General features: G+C 55.4%; 1 protein-coding gene across 1 annotated transcript; it reads right to left on the reverse strand.

Annotated features, from left to right (window-relative positions):
* Positions 1 to 1,787: 1,787 nt before the first annotated feature.
* Positions 1,788 to 18,666, reverse strand: TEX15 (testis expressed 15, meiosis and synapsis associated). Its single transcript, XM_027853701.1, has 10 exons — positions 18,613 to 18,666; positions 18,407 to 18,569; positions 18,072 to 18,237; positions 17,388 to 17,625; positions 16,829 to 16,975; positions 12,629 to 12,791; positions 2,634 to 9,841; positions 2,184 to 2,310; positions 1,975 to 2,073; positions 1,788 to 1,888 (listed from the first exon to the last, which is right to left on the reverse strand). The coding sequence occupies exons 1-10, from the start codon at positions 18,664 to 18,666 to the stop codon at positions 1,788 to 1,790; spliced, it is 8,466 nt and encodes a 2,821-aa protein (XP_027709502.1).
* Between the last annotated feature and the right edge of the window lie 842 nt (positions 18,667 to 19,508).

Here is a 19,508-nt window from a genome sequence, read left to right on the forward strand (position 1 = left end):
CATGGAACCTTTATAAAAATCAACACTATGGGGGCAGCTAGGTGGCGCAGCGGATAGAGCACTGGTCCTGGAGACAGGAGGACCTGAGTTCAGATACAGCCTCAGACACTTGACCCTTACTAGCTGTGTGACCCTGGGCAAGTCACTTAACCCTACTGCCTAGCCCCCCCCCCCAAAAAATCAACACTATGTTAGGGCATAAAAGACTCACAAAAATGCAGAAATATTAAACATATACTTTTCTGATCACAATGCAGTAAAACTAGATTAATCCAAAAGAAGTGGAGATGAAAGAACAAATCACAGTAAAAGATAATTTCATCAGAGGCACCACCCTCACAAATGCAGTGAGCTAACATACCACAATGGTGGCGATATGGCCAAAGTGGGTCTCAGATGAAAATTTTAATCTCTACACATGCTCCTCAACAAAAGAGAGAAAGAAAAGCATGCAAAAAAAAAAAAAAAGAAAAAATAATGAAAACCAATTAAAAACCCACAGACACTGAAACAGAAATTCTGGAAGTCAAACAAGATTAACAAAATCTGAAACCTCATTTCACAAATAATTAAAATGAGAGAATTTTTTTGGAAAGAATCACAAGATAAACCAAAGTGGAAAAACAGATGACCAATAGCAAAATGAAAAAGAATTTGCAATGAATGAAAAAAAGAAACGAATAAGAAGCTATCTTGCTCAGTTACGTGCCAATTAAGCTGACGCCTTAACGGATGCATATTGACAATAACACAAAATACCTAGATTAAAGATCGAGAAATAAGAACTCAGATACCCCAGTCTCAGAAAAGGAGATGAAAAGAGCTACAACTTGAGTCCTCGAGTGAACTGAAACTGTAGAACCGGGGAGGGTTTTTAAGCTGCTCCGGGCTCTATTTCTTTTGCCTGCACCCCCATCTTTCCAGGCTCCCACACTCAGCCACCCTCTGACCTCACCGAGCTCATCTGCTGCTCCCCTCCAACACACCCTCTCCTTTCCATCCCAAGGCCATAGTCTGAGCTCAAGCCCACCTCATCCCCTCTCTCCCGTCCTAGCAGCCTCCTCACCAGTCTCCTGGCCTCTCTGTTCTCCACACACCTGTCAAAGGGCCGTTGCTCAAACCCAGGGGTGACCAGGTCAGTCCCAAGTTAGTCAGTAAACTCCGGCGACTCCCTGTTGGCTCACCAGTCAAACATCCCTTCCTCTGCCTGGCCCTCCCAGCCTGCACCCATCCTACCTGCACACATCCTACCTTTCCCAGCCTGGTCTCCATGAGTGTGAATTACACCTTCCTCAAAGTAGTCACATGTATTTGAAGTCATACCATTCAAAGTTATAATTACGTAAAACGTGGGAACTGGTTCCAGCCCCATGGAAAGCACGTCGGGGGTCGGTCCGTCATTCACACTCATCCGGACCAAGCCAGCCGTTCCTCTTCTTCCACGGCTAGTCCTCCCACCAGACTCTCCATCCGCCTGTGCTCGCCTTTCCACGGGCGTCTGCCACCCGGGCTAGGAATGCATTCTCTCCCTGGTCTCCTCTGAGACTCCGCTCAAGGGTTCCCTCCAACACGAGGTCTTTTCTGTTCCCAGCCGGCCCCTGAAAACCGTGTTTATTGCAGGTCAATTTGGCACAGGCTCGTACATCTCTGTTTTCTCTCCTGACAGACTGTAAGCTCCTCGGGGGCAGGGGCGGCGACACTTTGGTTTTTTCGTCTCCTGTGCACGACACAGTGCTCAGTACACAGTGGGGCCTCAGTAAGCGCCTACGGACCGAGACACAGCAAACCTAGCGGAAGAGCCATGAGACCAGGCTTTCTGGCGACGGCTCGACCCCAGACCCAAGCGCACTTCGGCAGGCTGGGTCTTGGCAAGCTAGGTAAGAGCTCGCTGATGAGAGGCACAAACACGGCTCCACTATGGGCTACGGGCTTTTAAAGGTTCAGGAAGGCACCATTCCTTCTCCGTAGCCTCACACACAACAGGCTCCGGCACACGCAGAACTTGAGCCGACACGACGCCACCATGGACGCGGCTGGACGTCCCCGGTCGGGGGACGTTGCAGGATCCCGGATCTGACACGGAAAGGGAGCTCAGAGACAGCCCTCCTCTTACATGTGAGGAAAGGGAGGGAGGTCCAGGGACAGCAGGACACGTGACCGAGGTCACTCAGCTCCCCCAGCACCGCTGACCCCGTTCTTTACGTGTCCCGCGCAAATGAAGAGGAATGCCTTCTGGTCCAGGACACTGGACCCATAGCTCTCTTTGGTCCAGCAGGAGTGATGAGCTCCCTTCCCCAACCTCCTGGAGTTCTGCAGGAGCAGGAGGCCGCTTGCGCTAACTGTGTTTTACACTGTGAAAAAGAACTGCAGCCCGGGGTCACTTTTCAATGCGCATCAGCGGCCAAGGAAGCTTCCAGGACAATGTGTGGCCTCAGGCTGGGCGCGTCAAATCCAGGCAAACAACAGGGGTGTGGCCCTCGAGAAGCTTCCAGTCTAACGTCAGGGGAGAGACCAGCACGGAGGTGACAGAGACAAGGGGCGATGAGTGAGCGTGAAGGGGAGACTCAGGAAAAGTGCTGGGGAGGCGGAGGAGGGGGGAGGGGGAAGGGAAGCCTCCGAGGAGGCGGCCTTACCTTGGGTCTTTTGCCGCCGGGTGGATCAGGACTTTGGAGGCGCTCGCCGCTGCTCTCACGAGGGGCTGGAGGGAGGGGTCTCTTTTTGGAGCCAGCTGGACCTCTGTGGGGTATGCCGGAAGGAGATGGCGGTTTCCTCCTACGGGAGCCCGCTTTCCTGGTAAGCATTCTGGGCTCCCTCTTGGCAACAGCGCGAGTCTCCGTCCCCCGCTGGCGGGCTTTCTGTGCGTTGGAGAACATCTGGCAGGTGAGGAGGGAGATGTCGCCGCTCCCCACTCCAGCGCAGGATGCCTTCAGGCGCTCAATGGTCTTCATGACTTTCATGACGTGGGCCATTTTCCCCAGGTCTCTCTGGGACGTCAAAGTCAGGTTCTTCAACAACCCAGCAAACTGGTCATAATTGTGTTCGAGTTCAGAAAGGGTGGTGCCGTAATTCACCGACACGGTGTAAGGCACGAGGTCCGTGTAGGTGGCGATAGGCGGGGTGGCCTGTTCGAGGAGTGTCCTGACTTCAGAGAGCTCTGCCAGTTCTCTGGACAGCAGCTGCAGGGCGTAGGAGGAGTTGGCCCCTTTGGGGTACTCGCAGATGACAGTGACAACCCCTTTCAGTTCCATAATGGCGGCCTCCACCGCATTCCACAGGCCGGACGTCCCTTTCTCTTTGAGAAATGAAGAGGAAGCTGCTATTTTCCCTTGGTTTTCTATCAGCTCAGGAAGGAGAGACAAATCGAACCACAGCATACCCCGAAACCTTGGTTCGTCCAGCCTCCTGGCCATGACATTTTTCAGGAAGTGAATGGTTTCGGCGAGCATGACGACTTCGACGTACATCTCGACAGCTTCAGGCTTCAGGACGACCACTGGATGGCTGCGCGTCCTGGCCATGTCCAGCACGTTGTCTTCTGTGATCAGGACGCTGTCCGCGGCGGCCTCCTGCAGAATCTGGAAGCATTTCTTTAAGGTCTCCAGGTGGTCTCTGCATCTCCCAGTAAGCTCCTCTAACTGTCTCAGGTCAGCAGATTCTGCTTGTTCTAATATCTCTCCAACGCTGCAAACATCTGGGAGAGAGAAGAGAGGATCACTAAACCTGCAGTTTCCCCTGCCAAGCCCCTCTCCCGTTAAGCAGTCACAGCGCTTACCGGGAGCATTTCCAACAGTTTCCTCCAGCCAACCCTTGCAAGCACGTTCTGCTTTCCCGTCGGCCTCCAGAGTCTCATAGATCTGCTGAAGCTTCTTAAAGGAGCACTGGTTAAATACGAGGAGTTCTTCCTCCACCTTCTTGGGGGAGTCACTTCTGCCAATCGACAGGCCCCTCTCTTTCCAAACGAGACTTTTAGCAGCATCGAAAAAGACGTGTTCCAGGCCATAGAGAGAGATCTTCATGCTAATGGATTCTGAATATTTTATAAAATGCATCCTGGAGGAGTTCATTTCCACGATGATCCAGAGACAGTCTTGTTTCCCAGGACAAGACTGAATATTAGGGAAATGGTCCTGGTTACCGATCGGTTCCAAAGTTCTCATTCTCAACGTTTCTAAGTCATCTAAATTATCTCTGAAATTAACCCCACAGGTGAATGGCGCGGAAAGAGTGAACTCCAAGCGACTGGAGCAACGCTCCAGCATATCTTCACACTCCTCAATCTGCCATCTGTATTTCAGGACGGCATAGTAGGGCTTGTTCTCCTTCTTGGCTTCCTCCAACAGTCGGATGAGCTGCCTGTGGGAGTGCTGCAGCTCGCCGAAGGCGTCGTACTCGAGCCTATCCTGGAAGGCCGGGCAGAGCCAGGCCTGCTGCTGGTAGCCTGGGTTCCCGCGCAGCAGCTCGCCGTCGTACCGGGGCAAGCCGCGGACTGCGGGCTCGCCGTCCGGTGGACCTTTCTCGTTCTCCACCAAGCGCACGGTTTCCATCATCGTCTGCAGCTCCACTGGGGAATCCACGGCTTGCAGGCGGAGGCAGTGCTTACGGCTCTTCCACCCGTGACCTTCCACCAGCGGGTTCTGGGAAACCAGCACGTGCGGGAAGGAGCGTTTCTGTTTTCTTTCAGAAGATTCAATGAACAAAGGAAGGACGGTCTGGCACGTTTCGATTAGTCCCTGTAAACTCTTTGGCGTGGAGGCCTCGCCTGCCTTTTGCAGAATTCTCGACAGCTTCTCAGTGAGCGTTGTAGGGTCCTCTGAGGATTGGTCCTCCTCCACTTCACTCGTGGGAGGGGGCTGCTGAGCAGCGTCGGCGTCAGGGATGCCTGGGTGCGTCCGCATGGCACACGTCTGGGGGACTCCCTTCCTCCTGGGGGCAGTGAGAGGTGCGGCAGGGGAGGGAGTTGGCTCATCGTCCACTTCCATTCTGCCTTCCTCCTCCTCCTCCTTCTCGGTCCCGGCCAATTGACTGGGAGTCTCTTCAGTAAAAGGGACAGTCACCGCCGAAGAACCGTCTGAGGCCCGGCCCTGTTCGTCTCGCCCTTCGGTCTGAATAGGAGATTTCTCAGAAGGTTCTTCTGCCGGCTTTTCTGACCGCGGGTCCCTTTCCACTGGTTTTGCCCATCTTTTTTCATCTTTTCCCTTTACTATGGATTTCTGTGATGAGGAACGCCTGGCGTTCTCCAAAGAAGTGTTCAAAAGGAGAGCCCCAGCAGCGCTTTTCTCACCACTTTTGTTTTTCTCCAGTGGTGCAGGCCCCACCAGGGCACTTTGAGAACCACTTCCTTCCTTCCTATCCCCTCCTCGAGGGGAGTTTTTGCAGGGCCCCCAAAGCGCAGCTACAGCATCCTCTCCAACATTTTGAAGCTGGGGCTGCTCGTGCTGCAGAGGTGGAGCGTGGCTTGCCAGGCTACCAATAATCGGCAGTCCCTCGGCCAGCTTCTTGGAGTGGGGGGGTCGCCATTCAGCCTCATTATCTTTAACAGAGATGCAGGAAAAATTCCGAAGCACACTCTCTCCCTCTTGTCTTGTCCGGGGAGCTACACCACCTGAACCCCTAACTAAGCGTTCTGAAGAAGCGCTTGGTTCTGAGCTTACTGCGGGTGACTTTTCTTCCAGTCTGGGGGGATTTTGAGGCAACTTCAGATCTGTTTCAGAGATGTCAACATTGAAAAAGTGTTCTGTGCTTGATTTCAAGACAGAAATGAAGATGTCCGAATTCACTCTGGAGTGAATCTCCCCAACACCTTCTACGTTTGGTTTACTGGTATTGAGGGGAAGGCGCTTTTCCCCAGGGCTGCTGAAGAACTTCCCGTCACTTTCCATTCTAGACGGGGCAGAACGGGCCGCTGAGGGAGCCTCCCTGGAGCCCACAGCACTTGTTTCTTCGGTGTGAATGCTGGACAAGAAGATGAAGTCCAACCTCCTTTCCCCGTCAGAGTGACGCGAAGGGAAAGCTGTCGAGTGTCCATCAGGGACCGTGTGGTCAGCCCTTCTTGGATCTCTCGATGCCGAGTTCCAAGACTCAGAGTGACTCGGCCTGTCGGGACGGGCGCTCCCATGACCGACAGAGGCCTCACCGGACGGCCCTTCTATGGAGAGTGGCCGCCAGACCCCCTGGTCCCTGCTGCCGCCGCTGCTGGTGCACACCTGCTGGTGAGAGGCAGGCGCCCAAGACCGAACCACTTCCAGCCCCAAAGCTCTCTTCTCTTCCCGTTTCTCATCTTTCCTCTTCTGCCAGCAATGCCTTAAGTCATGCCTCCTTTCTGTCAGAAAACTGTAGCCTTCCAGGTCACAGCACTCCCATAAACTGTTGCGGACGACCTCGTAGGACTTGGGCAAGGGGCTGCTCCTCCTTTCCTCCCCCACCTTGGTGACGAGCTGCAGGGACCGGTGCACCCTCCTGTGGGCTTTCTTTAAATGAAGAAGAGCCCGGTCCAGCTTTCTGGACAGACGTCTGCTCTTGCACAAGGCAGCTTCGCCGCAAAGGGTGTTCAGAACATATCTGATGTGCCTCTCTGACTGCGAAAAGGTCCTGATCCGTCCCTCGGACAAAGAGGAGAACTGTTTGGACGGCTGGTAGCGGGCCATCCTTCTGCGTATTTCACCCGCTTCCGGATACCCGAAGGCTCTGCTGGGCACGGTTGTGTCCTTTATGGTGGCGGGCAGCTTCCCTTTGCCACTTCGGGGTTCCGCCTCTTTCACCCTTGGAACTCTGTGACAGGCATCCCTGGGCTTTGCCACCAGGCCGGTACTTTTATCCTCTGTGGCCCGGGAAGCAGCGGCAGGTCGAGGGGACGATGCCAGGGGGTGCCTGACGGCCTTGTGAGCCAATGAGTCAGGAGGTGGGGAGATGACCAAATTCCCCATCACTTCTGGTGCCTCTGGCCATGCCTTCAGACCGAGCTCATCTTGCCCAGGGGGGTCGGTGTTTTCACAGGTCAACAGGGAAGGACTGGCCAGGGGCTCCAATTCTTGCCCCGCCTCACTCATTTCTGCCTCCGTGATCTCTGGTGCGGCACACATCGGCACCTCCTCTGGCATCGCTAGCGGCTCCTGAGAAAGGGCGAATCCCGACTGGATGACATTTTTAATTTGAATTTGTAAGTTGGGAACCACCACAGGATTTAAGAGCTCCTCGTGGTTTTTCTGGGTACAAGAATAAACACGACTGCTTTCCCAAAGGAAACACCGGCTCCCCTCCTCTGGTGGCGACCGGCTTTTGGAGCCCTCCGAGGGCTCGCCGCTGCAGCCTCCAAAGAGATTCTCCCAGTCTATGCGAGATTCCAGGAGCTGGTACACAGAGCTCGTGTCATCTGCAGACGGAGGTCCAGGGAGCGCTGGGTCTCGCTGGAGGAAAGAGTCTTCACACTGTTCAAATTCCATTTCGATCTCGTCGTCAAAGTTCAGGTCTTGAGGAAATAGGAGCTGCGGGTTCTCACCAACGTCGGGCTGTTCCCAGGCTTCACTGCGTTTGCTGGAGTCTGGGTCAAACACATTTCTCGCCCATGCTCCAAAATCGCGGCTCCGGACAGCTCGTGCTCTTCCTAGGGATCTCCCTTGGCTGTCTCGGTACTCGGTACCAAACCCCGGCCTCAGAACAGCAGGGGTGGGCATGCTGGTCCCAAAGTCTCTGTGCACATGGGCTGCGTGGGACCCTGCGGCCTCGGCCAACGCAGCTGGGGAAGCCGGTGGTATCGGCTTCCTTTCGCCGCTGAGAAGGGTCCCCCCTTGATTCCTGGGGTTGACTCTGTTTGCATTTTCGACCAAGGCAGTTTCTATAGACACATAGCTTTTTTTCCAGGCTACGTTAAATGTGGAAGAGAACTTTTCAGAATACATTACTGCTGACCTGCCCGAATTCTTAATCTCTCTCTCATCACTGACAATAGTGGTGCAGTTTTTGTTCATATAAACAACTTGCTTCTCATCTACATAAATATTTTCCATTCTATTTTTTTCTACAAAAGGACTTTGTCTTCCCTCTCTTTTAGGATGTGGGTCATCACTTTCTTCACTCCTAAATTCTTGTTCTCGAAAATAAACATTCAGATCAGGAAAAGCGGTATCATCATCCCCAAACACTGGGTCACAGAACACAGGGCAATCTTGACTCCTGTCTACCTCTTCAACAAGACCGGCATTCAGTCCGCCATCTTTATGTGGGCCAGCTGGGGAAATGGGCTCATTTTCATTTTCCCCATGGACAGCCGGGTATTTCCCGTTCCCATCTCTGACCACCTTGAAATGGGGCACTTTAGTGTCAAGTGATAAACTGGTCAAATCATGAGGCTTTCCTTTGGTCTCCACAGCGATGTCCATTTCCTGGGAAGCATCGGCCTTCGTACCAACGGGCATCAGACACAGACTTCTCGTTTTCAATTCTGTTACTTTTGGAGATTTGGAAAAATATTTGTCAGTGTACATCCTTTCACATTTCAACCACTCTTCCAGGTAATTTTTTGAAGACTTCTGTGCACTTACAGGAGGGTAACTGTTTTCTGATTGACAAGGTATGTGTGTGGGGCTTGACTTCCCTTCCTGCCCTGGAGGCGATGGGGAAGGCTGCCCCGGAACATCTGACCCCTGGCTCCAAGGCTGTTTACCATCATCGCTGTCTTGGTGGGATAAAATCAAAGGCGCGTGCTTTTCATGGGAAAGATGGAACTCTCTTAAGGTACTCCTCCCTTCTCCACGAGCAGAGTCATGACTATCTTTTTTCTTGGAGTATTTATTTTCTCCTTGTTTGGAATGGTTTTCTGGGTCAGTGTCCAGGTTTTTCATACGTTGAGTGTCCTGAATGGATTTATTTCTGGTTTCCTGCTGAGCCTGGAGAGGTTCTGGAGGAGAGGGTGGTTGAAGTCTTTCACGTACAGTTCTGAAGTCGGCAGGCACTAATTTCCAGGGTATGAGGTTACTAAGCCTCTCTGAACTGGTATCCACTGACGTGCCCTTTCCAGGAAAGTGATTCTTCTCCGAGATGGACTTTCCCCTGGCTTGTTTCTTAACTGGCAGAAGGATCCTGTTCACCTGGCTTGAGCTACGCATGCCTGCATCACTATGCTCCTGGTTCTCACGTTCTGGAGCGACTTCCTTGGAAGCATCGGCCATGGTTACCTCGGGGATAGCTGCATAGCCACAGTTCTGATAGAACAAGCCCTCGGGACCAGGGGAGCCCTGACTGAGCACCATGGGCTCACCAGGCACGGCTCCGGAGGGCAGGGATGATGAAGGATTCACTTGTGAACCAGGGCGTTCTTCCCTGCTCTCCAAGGGCACAGTGTCTCCGGAGTCTGTCTCGAGGTTTCCCTGGTCATGGGATCCTCCTCTTCGCAGCAGCCGGGGGTCCTTGATGAGCTTGGAGGTGGTCACGGTACTGGTACCAGTGTTGTTAGGAAGGCCGGCTGCAGCAGAAAGGATGGTGAGGAATTTTTCGAGGTAATTAAAGTTTATCAATAGGTCGCCATTCACACTCGGAGTGGCATCCACACTGGGTGGGAGGGGCGGGTTGGCCTCAGGGGCTGGCACTTGAGACAGGTTGTGGCTTTCTGCTAAATTAGGCTCGGCCTGGCCATCTGTGGTGCCTTCAGCAAAGAAGCCGTTGTTCTGTACGCCTCCACAGGGAGCCAGTCTTTCGGGGGCCAAAGGGTTCATCTCTGCAGTACAGGAGCAGCTGTCCTGGGTGGAGGCCTCCACAGGCTTCGGGAAATGTTCATAGATGACCGTGGCATCCTTTCCCTTCCCGATTCTTTTGGCAATGGTACAGTTATTCAGGGATCCCCTTTTATCTGTTGAGAATTAAAAAGAAAAAAAGAACATGTGGATGAAAATTGTCTCCCTATAATTGATGGGCATAAACTCAGGTGAAAATCTAAGAACCAGAGGAAGGTCTGAAGGCTGCAAAGGATGCAGGAGGTCATCTATTCCAAGCACTCGCTATCGGAGATGAGGTGATGACAGCGTCTTTCATCTGACAATGTCTCATTCAACCCTTGCTGTACAAAGCTCTCAGCCCAGGGCATTTTCACCGGCTGTCTCCCCAAGCCTAGAATCCGCTCGCTCCCCATCTCCAGCTCTTAGCTCCCCCTAGCCACCTTGAAGACTCATTTCAAATGCCTCCTTCCGCTGAAAGGGGCCTGTGGAGCTGCCTGGAGTTCTGGGCTACCACCAAGGGTTTTTAAATTAGAAGAGTGAGCATCGATCCCATCTATCTGCATGCTTGGCACTCTCATTAAAGGGACAGTGAGTGAGCCCCAGAGATTCCAAAGAGTTAACCTGGCCTCGAAGCAGCCAGGCGGCTCAGGTAGACCCGAGTTCAGATCCGGCTGAGTGAGCCTGGGCAAGTCACCCAACCTCCGTCAGCCTTCATCCACTGGAGAAGGAACGGCTAATCACTCGGTGTCTCTGCCAAAAACACCCCGGACCGGGTCATGGAGAGTGGGTCACACGCCTGAACACCCCCTCCCGGCCTCAGCTAGAACAGGTCGCACCGGGCCGACCCCAGGTTCCTACACTGAAGAGCGTCCAAAGCCCTGTGTTACCGATGCTGGAATCAGAGATGATTCAAAGCTAAAGGGATGACGGCTAGGCTCAGAGCAGGTGGAAATGGTTCTAGTCTCGGGATCTGTGCGTGGCCTTGGGTTACGAGCATTTGGACCAGTGACTTCCACAAAGGCACAGACAGTATGGTCACCAAACCTGCAGGCGACACGGAGCAGGAAGGGACAGCTACCCGCTAGAGGGCAGACTCAACACGCAGAGAGCTCTTGACAGGCTAGAACAGTGGGCTGAAACGCTGAAGGTGAAATTCAACAGGGACAGGTGTAAAGTCTTATGTTTAGGTACCAAAAAAAAAATCAATTTCAAGTCTTAAATGGAAGGAGGCATAATTAGACGACAGTTGTTCAGAAAAGGATCTGGGGCTCTTGGGAGACTGCAAGCTCAGCAGGAGTTGGCAGCGTGGTGGCCAAGAAAGGCTGTTCCACCATCCTCTGCCCCATGAGACTCCCTGCAGAGTCCTGGGCCTGTCCTGGGCACCCCAGTTTGAGGAGGACGCTGACACACTGGGGAGGTTCCTGAAAAAAGGATCCGGAAGGCCCCTGGAGTCCAGAGTCCAAAGCAGAGGAGGTGCAGCCGAAGGAACAGGGCGGACCCGGGAGCTGAAGGGCCATCGTGTGGATGAAGGACTCCTTTGCTCTGCTGTTCCCCTGCCTGCCCCCACGAGAGCAGGCAGGCTCCTCCCATCCTGGGCGTCGTCCAGCCCCGCCTATCAGCTCTGTTCTATTGGGGATTCCGGGTGGGGTTGGCTGGATGAGGCCTGAGGAGGCCTCCCTCTACTCTCAAATTCTGTGCCTCTGGGGGTAGCACTCAGTAAGAGGCAGCCCATCACACCCCCAACCCAAGGTCTACAAGCTCCTCGAGGAATCAGTCAGTCAATCAACAAACACCTGTTAAGGTGCATCTGATCTGCACCACGCACTACAGATGTGATGACAAAAATGAAACAGGCCCAGCCCTCAAGGGACAATTTGTATGTAAATGAGGAAACGAAAAAGACAGAATTACAAAGTAATTATTTGGGGAGAAAGGGCATTCTGGTTGGGGAATTAGAGAAGCCCTTGTGTAGGAAGCAGGGCTTAAAACTAAGCCTCCAAGGGAGCTAGGGACTCCAAAAGGAAGAGGTGAAGAGGGAGAGCACGTCAGGCAGGGGGCACAGCTCAGGCAAAAGCACGGAGGTGGGAACATCCACAATGGAGCCTCTCTATTTGAACTCTAGCAGGCCAGGTATTCATCCCTCTGCCACATGGTAAATAAAGACCACCCTGGGGGAAAAACACCTGTTCTGGAGGCGGCAACCATGGCCACCCTCCCAGAGGCCACCCAAAGGTCCTCCACAAAGAGAGGACACAGAGAAAAGCGCCAAGACCACGTGATCAACGCCCCGTAAACGGCGGCTATCTCCTCCCTGCCGCGTCTTCACGGGACGGTCTCTCCCAGGGGTGGGGAACCTGCGGCCTCGAGGTCCGCGGGTACAGCCTCGTGACGGAGTTCAAGTTGTACGGGACACCTCCTTTTATGAAGGGGATTTGTCGTGTGAGACTTGGATTCGGTCAAAGGGCTGCACTCGAGGACCTAGAGGGCCGCACGTGGCCTCGAGGCCACAGGGCCCCCCCTCCTGGACTCTCTCCTGACTTCTCAGGCGGCCCTTGGGAAGGTTCCAGAAGGCAAGAGGCAGGCTTGAGCATGCCCACTAAGAGGCTGAGGCCAGGCTGGAGGCGGCTCCAACCTTGGGAATGGGCACAGGCCACCGCTGACTTCCAAAAGTGAGGGAGGAAACACCAACTATATAGGCCGGGCCCCAGAGTGCATCGTGGGAATATCCCCCACCCCAGACCCGAAAGTCAAACGTTTGACCAGCACACCCAGGAGGTCCCACGGCTTTCTGTATTTTGCTTATTTTTAAATAGAATCTGACCCGGGCACATCGCCACCCTCAAGCTCCTGCCTCAGACAAGGCGTGACGACGTTCTGTGACTCAGTCTCCCAAAGCCAACGGAGAGAGGAAAAGTGCTTACCGGGCCACTTGGGAAACCCCGCGGAGAGAAAGCGCAGGGATGTGATGGTGGGCCCGCTTTCTGCTTTCTGGCCGAGGAATCTGACGGTCACGGTGGCGTACGGAAGGCACTGCCGGGGCTTGTCCACGGGCTTCGAAAGCGTGTTGTACTCGTAGAGATAAACCTGCAGGAGACGGGGCAGAGAAAAGTGAAGGCTGACGAAGAGCCGCGCGTCCCCTCCTCCCGCCGGCCAAGATCTACAGCCAGTACGAGCTGCCCAGAGCGGCCGTAAGGTCTGCAGAACCCCCACAACGAGCTGAGGGAGTGCTATCATCACCCCCTCTTCCAGGTGAGGAAACTGAGGGAGAACAATGTGCCCAGAGCCACACAGCCAGTCAGTGCCTGGGCTAAGATCTGAACTCAGATCTCCCAGATGCCAGGCCACCACTCTATTCCCCACTGAACCAACCATCTTCCCTGTATCTGTGCAAACCCTCAAGATGCCTCCCCAGCCCCCGACTTAAAATTGCTGCTTGCCTGACCCCTTCCCCACACGCCAGGCTCCTTATCAGGTCCTGGTGTCTTTGATGAGTCCCCAGGCAGGGGGAGGAAACGGGGGCTGCCTCGTCTCTGTCTCCCTGATGGTGGCAGCGGCGACAGCAGCAGCAGCAGCGGCGGGTGATGAAGGGCCGCATTGGAGAGAGCCCCTTTCCAGCATCTCCCTCTGCCTGCCCCTGGTTGCCTAGGAAACTAGCTGCCGACAGCCCGCTCCGGCTCAGGCTCCTCGCCTGGCCCCACCATCACGTAGGGGAGATGCCCTGAGGCACTGGGGCGGAGGCAGCCTCTCTCATCTCTGACACCTGCTGAGGCCCGAGACCCACCACTGACATTGCCTGCAGAAGCCAGTGTTTGAAGACACAGACTCTGCAAAAGCTGGGGCGGGGGCGGGTCCTGGAGAGAGGAGAGGAAAGGAGGGAGGGAGGGAAGGAGGGAGAGAAGGAAGGAGAAGGAGGAAGGAAGAAAGAAAGGAAGGAAAGAAAGAAGGGAAGGAATAAGGGAGGAAAGGGAGGGAAGGAAAGAAAGGAGGGAAGGAAAAAGGAAAGAGAGGAAAGGAGGGAGACAGGGAAGGAAAAAGGAAGGAAAGGAAGGAGGAAAGAAGGAAGGAAAAGAAGGGAGAGAGGGAAGGAAAAAGAGGGAGGAAGGAAGAAAGGAAGGAAGAGAAGAAGGGAAGGAAGAAGGCAGGAAAGAAAGGAGGGAAGAAGGGAGGGAGGAAGGAAGAAAGGAAGGAAAAAAGGGATGACAGGAGGAAGGAAAATGAGCAAGGAAAGAAGGAAAGGAGGAAAGAAGAGAGGGAGGAAGAAAGCAGCATGGTACCCACTCCATGGCAAGCGCTGCGCCAACTTCTTTCCCAACATCATCTCACCGGATCCTCACGTAACCCCCGGAGACCCTCGGAGGCAGGCACTGGTCTGTGCTGCTCCCTATCCTCATTCCTCATTCTGTCAGGGGCCAGTGAAGGCGTGGGGCAGGGGGAAAGGGGAGGGCGCTTTTGCCCGGGGGGCTCCACCACAGCTGCCCCCCCAGCCAGTCTATTCAGGTCCTCACCAGGCCGTACTCAGTTCTCTAGGTCTGGGGCACGGCCCCTAGTCTGGGAGCACAGCCAGTGCTGCCCGTCAAGGCCTTTTCCCTCAAAACAATGGCCTTTGATATCTAGGGCAGGCTATGATAACTGGGAAGGTCATTAAAAATAAACTGCCTCTCCGGCCTCCACGATGCCCTCTCCATACAGACGGCTTCCGCTTGGACCTCCACGCGGCACGACGTTAGAAGACCCTTACACGTTTCACGGCATCCCCCCACAGACCAGTCCGGGTGAGCTCCTCAGCTGCATGCCAGGCTAACCGACTGCCCACCGATCCTCTGTATCGATTCCAGGCACCTGGCAAGCCTGCCGCTTCCCCAGCCCCAGCGGGGACCGACCCAGAGAAGGCTGAGGGTCCCCCTGTGGTCCTGCCTGCTCTGTTCCGTTCTCTGAGAAGACTGCCGTGTTTGCTGATCGCCACCAGACCGGCTGGCAGTCCCGTGACGGAGCAGGCTGCCCTCGGGGCCAGCCACAGAACAAGACAGCGTTCCACAGTCCGGTGTGGGCATCCGCTTCACCTGATCACGTCTGTCTGCTTCAAGGGGGGTGGGTGATGGAAGGGGGAGGGCCATTGAGAGGGGTGCTAGAAGGAGGAAAGCGGGTCATGAAAGCACCTCTCTTTTTAACGCAGAGGAGGGACGCAAGGGCAGAAGGAATCTGGAAAAGTGGACGGCTCGTTCCGTCCTTAAGAGGACGAGCCAGGCCGGACTGAGAAGAGACGCGCGGCCTCGAGGACAATCAGTGTTTTTGCTCCGTGGACCTTTTATACCGACACACTCATTTTACTGGGCATTTGTCACAGCCTGAATAAAACTTTTTACAAAATCTCTGTTTCATTCCATATTAATTGGCACTTACAATTTTTGTAAATAATCCTGTTTCTTTTTAACTCTTGGTTTTGCTGGCTAATTAAAAGAGACAGAAGATTATTTATGGTGGTTTTGCTGGCTAACGGGTCAACGAGGCGGCACAGTGGGTAGAGTTCTGGGCCTGGAGTCAGGAGGACCTGAGTTCAAATCCAGCCTCAGACACTTACTGGCTGTGTGACCCTGGGCAAGTCACTTCACCCTGTTTGCCTCAGTTTCGTCATCTGTAAAATGAGCTGGAGAAGGAAATGGCCAACCCCTCCAGGACCTCTGCCAACAAAACCCCAAATGGGGTCACGGGCAGTCAGACACGACTGAACACTCGCGTGATTGCTGGCTAACAAGAACAGTAACTTGCACTTCTATAAGGCTTTCGAGGTGTGCCAATCACTTTGCAGATATGGTCCCGCTTGACCCTCACAAGAGTCCCAGGGTGGGAGTCACGGTTATGCCCAAGGAGGGCCTCGAAGATGAGAGGCGAGGTGACGAGGACTTGAACCCAGGCCTCTTCTGACTCCACGTCCAGCGCTGGAGAGCGCGCGGGTCCTCACCATGCCTCCGACGCCTCCTCTGCGGCGATGCTGCCTGCTGCACTCCCTGTCTTGGCCCTGTGATTTCTGCCCTGTTCTAGGGGACCAGATGAGCTACATGCTCAGCATTGGCGGTCTTCGAGATGCATCCAGGCGGTTTTCTTCTGATTTCCCTGAACGTTAGCTCCTTTCGGGCTGACGGGCTGATTTCCAGTCGTTGGACTCCACAGTAAGAGGCGTCAGTGCACGTGCGCAGAGAAGGAGGCGGCGGCTGCGGCCCAGAAGCCCGGGGACCTCGCCTCAGCCCTCGTTTTCTCTCTCGCACCCCACCCATCATTCCTTCTCTGATCCCCAGCACTCGGGGCCCTGGGGAGGCCCCGGGGAGGCTGCTCCCCGCATCTGTTACCGGGGTTGGACAGGTCCGACATTTGGCTTCCGAACACGTGCTTGTGATTTCCCAGCACCTGACGGGGTGAAGGCCGCCTGACGCTGGCGTTTCCCGCACAATCGTCATGCGGCCTCCGAAGTGGTTTCCTTCTTTCCAATCCTCCACTTTTCCAGTTTCTGTCCATGGTTGCTCGTTCCACCCGTGGGGGCCCAAAGCACAAACGTAATTCTTCTTCTACGGCTGAGAAAACAGAAAGGAGGAAAAAAGTCTTCTCTTGTCCTGGCTCCTTCAAATGATTCCCGTACGGAGTACTCTAGAGGCCCCAGCGCTGGCCTTGGCGTCAGGACGTCTCGAATTCAAATCCAGCCTCAGACACTCATCAGAGGCGTAACGCTGGGCGAACTCCAAACTGTGCCTCAGTTTCCTCCACTGTACACGAGGGTTGTCGTGGGCATCAGACGAGAAGATATTTGTATAACGTGGGGCAAACTTACAGGCACTGGATCCCTGAGGTGTGAACTACCATCACGCCTGACAGTGGTGGTACCATGGTGACTAACAAGGTGGTGTGGCTGTGGACGCAGCCCCAGACCCTGACGGGCACGGAAAGGAAAGGAAAAGAAGGGGCAGCTAGGTGGCGCAGTGGATAGAGCACCGGCCCTGAAGTCAGGAGGACCTGAGTTCAAATCCAGCCTCAGACCAAACACTTGACACTTAGTAGCTGTGTGACCCTGGGCAAGTCACTCAACCCCAATTGCCTAAAAATAAAAAAAGGAAAAGAAAAGGGGCACGTACGGCAGAGCCAGTGGCCTGCTGCTCGATGGGGTCTTTGGGCGTCGGGACAACTCGCGACATGTGGCAGTCAAAATTGGGTGAAGGGTCCAGACACGTTTTACTCTTGTCCACCACGGGCTGTATCTTCTTCACCTTTCCATAGATAACCTGAGGGAGGAAGGGAGGTGGAGAGCATTAAATGGCGATGTCCAAGGAAAGGGCGAGAAACGCTCCGTGCCCAGGCGTGGCGGAGGGACAGAGGAGGGCTGACGGTGATAACCTCGGTGGAGGACCCCGACCACACCCAAGGCATGTGCACGCAGGGACTCTCCACCCAAACTGGCTTCCCTGGCACTCTGGCTATCTCTCACCTCCAAGCATTTGCACAGGCTGTGCCCTGTGCCTGGAGCACACTCCCTCCCTCTCCCCTCCCACATGAAGGCTTTCTTAGTGCCCTCCCAACCCTGAGAAATCACCATTTACTTTGTGAACCTTTGGAATGGAAGCTCTTTGAGGACAGGGACCCTTCTCCCTCGCCCCCTCAGAAGGCACTCAATGAATCCTGCATGGCCCCACCTACCTTAAAGATCATGAGGTTGCCCACGTGGTGATTCCGGCTGCGCGCGTAACCCAAGGCCACGTCGGCATGCCTGAAGAGGTAGACGCCAAGCAGGGGATCACCCAGCGCCTTCATGGTGGACTCGCGGGTGCACAGCCCGCTCTGGTACATCCGGGACACGGCGCTGTGGGACAGCGCCAAGAAGCAGTAATGCTCCTCCAGCTCGCGGCCTCGCCGGCCGCGTTCCCGCATCTCCGTCCTAAGAAGAACCGCGGAGGGTCAGCGGGCTTGGGGCAGACGGCAATCCCTGCAGGCATCTCGGAGGGCCCCAGCCAGGCCGGGAGGCCCACCAGCCGAGGATGCCCACCACCCCCATTTCTATCACCGGACTCCTCCAGTCTTCACTCCTCATCTGTAAAACTGGGTGGTGGGCTCAACAGCCCAAGGGATGGGACCCTAGCCCCCTCAGCTCCCAGGCCTCCCCGGTCCTTTCTGGGCCCCAGAGGCGGGCAGGACCGTATCAGGTTCCCCCAGGGTCCCTGATGTCTCAGAAGGACCCAATCTGGGCCCACGGGGCAGGGCTGGGCCTCCACGGTGCCCAGGGCCTCTCCTCCACCACAACCCCACCCACATGAGGCCAGGGTCCTGGTCACCTGTGGCGGCTCTGACCATCACAGGCCTGTTGCTCACGCGGAGGGCGCTCACCTCTTGGCCGAGAACTTCCTCTCCAGGTACTCATTGTGAACCAGCTGCATCTCCCCAAACTGCCACGCTGACTGCAGCTCGCAGCTCAGGTCCAGCCGGCACTGGGCCAGGGTGTGGCTGATGGCACTATACTCCCTCCGACCGGTGTGGCAAGATGACAAGTACACTGCGGATGAAGTCGGACAGAGGGGTGAGCCAGCACCCTGGAGGCCCCCGCAAACCCCGCCCGTCACGGCCTGGCTGCCGGCCCTCCCCTCGGGGCGTCAGAGGCATCAGGTTACAACAGGACCAGGAGGCCGGAGGCAGGGTGGATGAGCCCCCGGGCGGGCCGGTACCTTTCTCCGCGGTCCTCTGGATCTTGGGGATGGTAAAGTTCTTCAGAGGGTGGCCCTTGAGGCCAGCGCTGGCCCCAGGGCCCCCAGGCTCTTGGTAGGGGGCACCACGATGGCTCATAGCCTTGCCTCGCTTGACATCCTTGGCTTCCATTCCAGTGTTGACCTGAGGGACGCAAGGATGTGAGGGGAGCCCCACGGTCCATCACCCCCCCGGAAGGTGGGGGAGGGGCTCTGAGGGCAAGCCTCATGGGACAAAACATGGCCGAGCCTGGGGGTGCGAGGGTTAAGTTCAAATCCTGCGCCAGACCCTTACCAGCTGGGTGACCCTGGGCAGGTCACTAATAACCTCTGCCTCAGCTGCCTCGTCTATAAAATGGGAATGACAAGAAGAGGATCTGCCTCATGGGGTATTTGTGAGGGTCAAGGAGGTAACACATGCAGAGCCTCGCGGACTTTGGAGATCTAGGACAGAAACCATTCGACCCGGGGCACGGGAAAGGCCGGGGGGCGGGCACTGGAGCTGACAGCCCTGGGAGGGGCGCGCTAGGGCGACCCCCACTGTACCGGTGAGGAGATGGAGGCAGACAGGGGGAAGTGACCGGCCCAGGGTCACTCAGCCTCTGAGGCAGCCCAGCACTCTGTCCGCCGTGGCGCCCGTGGCTGCCCAACACCTCCTCGCCTGGTCCCTTCAACTGACTCTTTGAAGAAACGAAATCAAGGCTCTTCCTTCTCTCACTTATCAATGGCCAGTGAGGGATGCCTGGCCTGAGGCAGCGGACAGAGCCCTGGGCCTGGAGTCAGAGGCCTGAGTTCAAATCCAGCCACGGCACTTCTGAGCCGTGAGACCCAGGGAGGGTCACGTCAGCTTCGCCCACCTCACTAGTTTCTTCATCTGTAAAATGGGCGTTCTAATAGCGCCTCCCTCGCAAGGTTCAGATCACACACACAAGGGGCCCTCTGAACATCTCAGTGTGCTCTCTAACTGCCCGAAAAGGGGCTCACCTAGGCCCAACCATGTCTCCGCTGACCAGGGGCCCTATGCAGAGGGATTCTGGCATTCCAGGACAGGGAGATGAAGGGGTCAGGCATTTCTGCCCGAGGG

This window comes from Vombatus ursinus, unplaced genomic scaffold (genome assembly GCF_900497805.2).
Source record: "Vombatus ursinus unplaced genomic scaffold, bare-nosed wombat genome assembly UNPS02010193.1, whole genome shotgun sequence".
NCBI classification, from domain to species: domain Eukaryota; kingdom Metazoa; phylum Chordata; class Mammalia; order Diprotodontia; family Vombatidae; genus Vombatus; species Vombatus ursinus.

Bases quoted from the DNA above. Each gene is read 5' to 3' on its own strand.
- TEX15 (XM_027853701.1), bottom strand. From the start codon at position 18,666: ATGTTTTGTCCCATGAGGCTTGCCCTCAGAGCCCCTCCCCCACCTTCC. The intron at 18,570-18,612 runs GTGATGGACCGT...TGCGTCCCTCAG, and splicing joins CTCCCCCACCTTCCGGGGGG to GTCAACACTGGAATGGAAGC. The intron at 1,889-1,974 runs GTGAGGCTACGG...GCCTCTCATCAG, and splicing joins TGTGCCGGAGCCTGTTGTGT to CGAGCTCTTACCTAGCTTGC.